Source organism: Nicotiana attenuata, unplaced genomic scaffold (assembly GCF_001879085.1).
Source record: "Nicotiana attenuata strain UT unplaced genomic scaffold, NIATTr2, whole genome shotgun sequence".
NCBI lineage: Eukaryota > Viridiplantae > Streptophyta > Magnoliopsida > Solanales > Solanaceae > Nicotiana > Nicotiana attenuata.
This window is the reverse complement of record NW_017670531.1, coordinates 194,622-196,951: the sequence shown is the minus strand read 5'-3', so window position 1 is coordinate 196,951 and position 2,330 is coordinate 194,622. Positions and strand designations below refer to the sequence as shown.

The following is a 2,330-nucleotide window of genomic DNA, read 5'->3' as shown; positions in this document are numbered from 1 at the left end:
TTATGTGACCCGAATCTCCACACTTTTAAAACCTCTCGGTACCATAGACTACTGACCCGATGCCTGATCCTGATGGCTTGAATACCCACTAGAGGAACCCTGAATGGCTGGTGGGCGGTATGAACTCTGTAGCATGGCACACGACTGCCAAAAGGTCATCACTTGATTTACAAACAAATTGGAAAATTGGTGTCTTTTGTCCTCAAATATAAGGTTTCGAAGCTCTTTAGAACCATGGATTCCTATTGATTTTTTTCTGAAATTTCAAAATTAAATATATTTTTCTAGTCTAACCATGAGCATAGTGGTGTTGTGAATTTGATTTAGAAATAAGAGAGAGAAAGAACATTGAAGAAAAAGAGAAAGAAGGAGAATAAAAATAAGGAAAGAAACGGAGGTGGGCGAACGGAGAAGAAGGGAGATGTGGGTGAACGGAGTAATATCTTCAGGTCTTTTTCTCTCTTTCTTTTTTCTTTTTTCTTTTTTTAATTTGTAACTTCTTTTTTGCTTATTTAGTAGTGGATGTATTTATTAGTACATGCACTAGTAGATGTATTTATTAGTACTCATTCTGTCAAGTTCGAGTGTTCAAATAGAAAAATTTAAAGTTCATGTATCGGCTTTCAAAAGCCCAACGAGTCTAAGTGGCCAGAAAACCATTCCGCCTACTAAAAATAAACTGACCTCTAGACGTAAGAAAATTAAGGGGAAAGTGCACATATAGCCATTCTCAGGGATGCTATTTAGAGATCAGCCACTACTTTTTTGTCCTTAAATTTTAAACTAAAAATCTTAACTTCAGGATTACTCTAGACATTTTGACCTGAAAAACTGAAATTCAGAATGTACTAGCTAATTCCTAAATAGCAGTCCTTTAAAGTGGCTACCTGGTGTCATTTCGACAAAAATTATTGTAATATGAGTCAATATCCATGAGGTTTATCTTACAAATATCCCATATATAAGTTTTAGAAACGCATTATAAGAAGAAGAAAAAAGTTGCTCAAACTGGTCTCCCTTTGCTATTATCACACTATAACATCTTTGAAAATGCAACTATACAAACTAAGGATTTTATCTTTAAAACGATAGAACTAACTAGTCTCAGTAAAATGACACAAACTATGGAAAACATGGTCCTTCAATTACTGGATGAGTTCTTGTGACCATAGCAATAGGCATTTTACTTCTACCAACAACAATAGTTTCCAAAAACTCACCTCCCTCTGCTTCTCTTTCCATTTCACTTGTTTTCTTGGCTTTAAAAATTCCCAACACCATCTTTCCTACTGCAGCTACCAATGCCAACCCGAGTAGTCCGATAACAAATCCAATAACCAAAAAACCCCATATTCTCCTCTTCTTCTTCATCTCTAAAGGTAACACTATAGAGAAATGACCATGATTTCTTGTATAACATAAGTTAGGAAATCTCATTTCACTAAGAGAAACTTTACCATTTTCATCAAACATGACACACTTTGGTCTTTCCTTCATCTCTGTTACATTCTTGAACTCGATCCATATAGGTTGTCCCATTGGTCTAAGATCAATCTTTGTGAGATTTGTAATGCTACTAATATGGGATGGTGCATCATAAACCATGAAACCAATAACAGAAGTTAAGAGATTGTAACCTGATATGTTGAAGTAATGAGAAGATAAATTTCCTAAATCATTATAAACAATGTGGATTCTTTTAACATAAGGTACTGGAATAGTTTTTGGAGGGATAGAAAAACCACTAAAGTTTGCACCTTTTTTCCACAATGTTCTGCTTCTTAATCGAATGAGTGAGAGCTTCATTCCTGCTAGATTTGAAGGAAGATTAGCATTGTATAAATCTCCAGTATGTTGATGAACTAAAGATTTGAAAGCATGTTCGTGAAGAATAACGTCTAATGATTCAGTAAGGTTGTTATTAGAACATTGAACCAGAAGAAAGAGTTTCAAGAATAGGAATAACAGAACTATGAACAAGTTGTGAATAAAATTTGATGGCCATTGTCTGTTCTTGGATTTCATTGATTTGGGTAAGTATTTGGTTTGCTTTACTTTCCAACTGTATGAAGGATTTTGAGCTTGAAATATGGCTGAAACTGAGGAAGAAAGTAGAGTTGGAGGTGCAAAGTCTTTTTCTTTTTGGACTAAAGAGTAGGGTTATACACTCAAAGTCATGCTTAAGTTGGTCCCATTAGATTAATAATAGGGTTTCCACCTTAGGGTGAAACAATGATGACTTTGTCTGTTGAAAAAGAGAGACCATTATTCTTCCATGAAATGTGGGAATTATCACGTGTGTGTGTGTGTGTGTGGGGGGGGGGGGGGGG

General features: G+C 35.3%; 1 protein-coding gene across 1 annotated transcript; it reads right to left on the bottom strand.

Moving 5' to 3' along the window:
* Window positions 1-909: 909 nt before the first annotated feature.
* LOC109240625 lies at window positions 910-2,172 on the bottom strand. Its single transcript, XM_019407293.1, has one exon. The coding sequence runs from the start codon at window positions 2,023-2,025 to the stop codon at window positions 1,123-1,125; it is 903 nt and encodes a 300-aa protein (XP_019262838.1). The 5' UTR covers window positions 2,026-2,172; the 3' UTR covers window positions 910-1,122.
* Window positions 2,173-2,330: the final 158 nt, after the last annotated feature.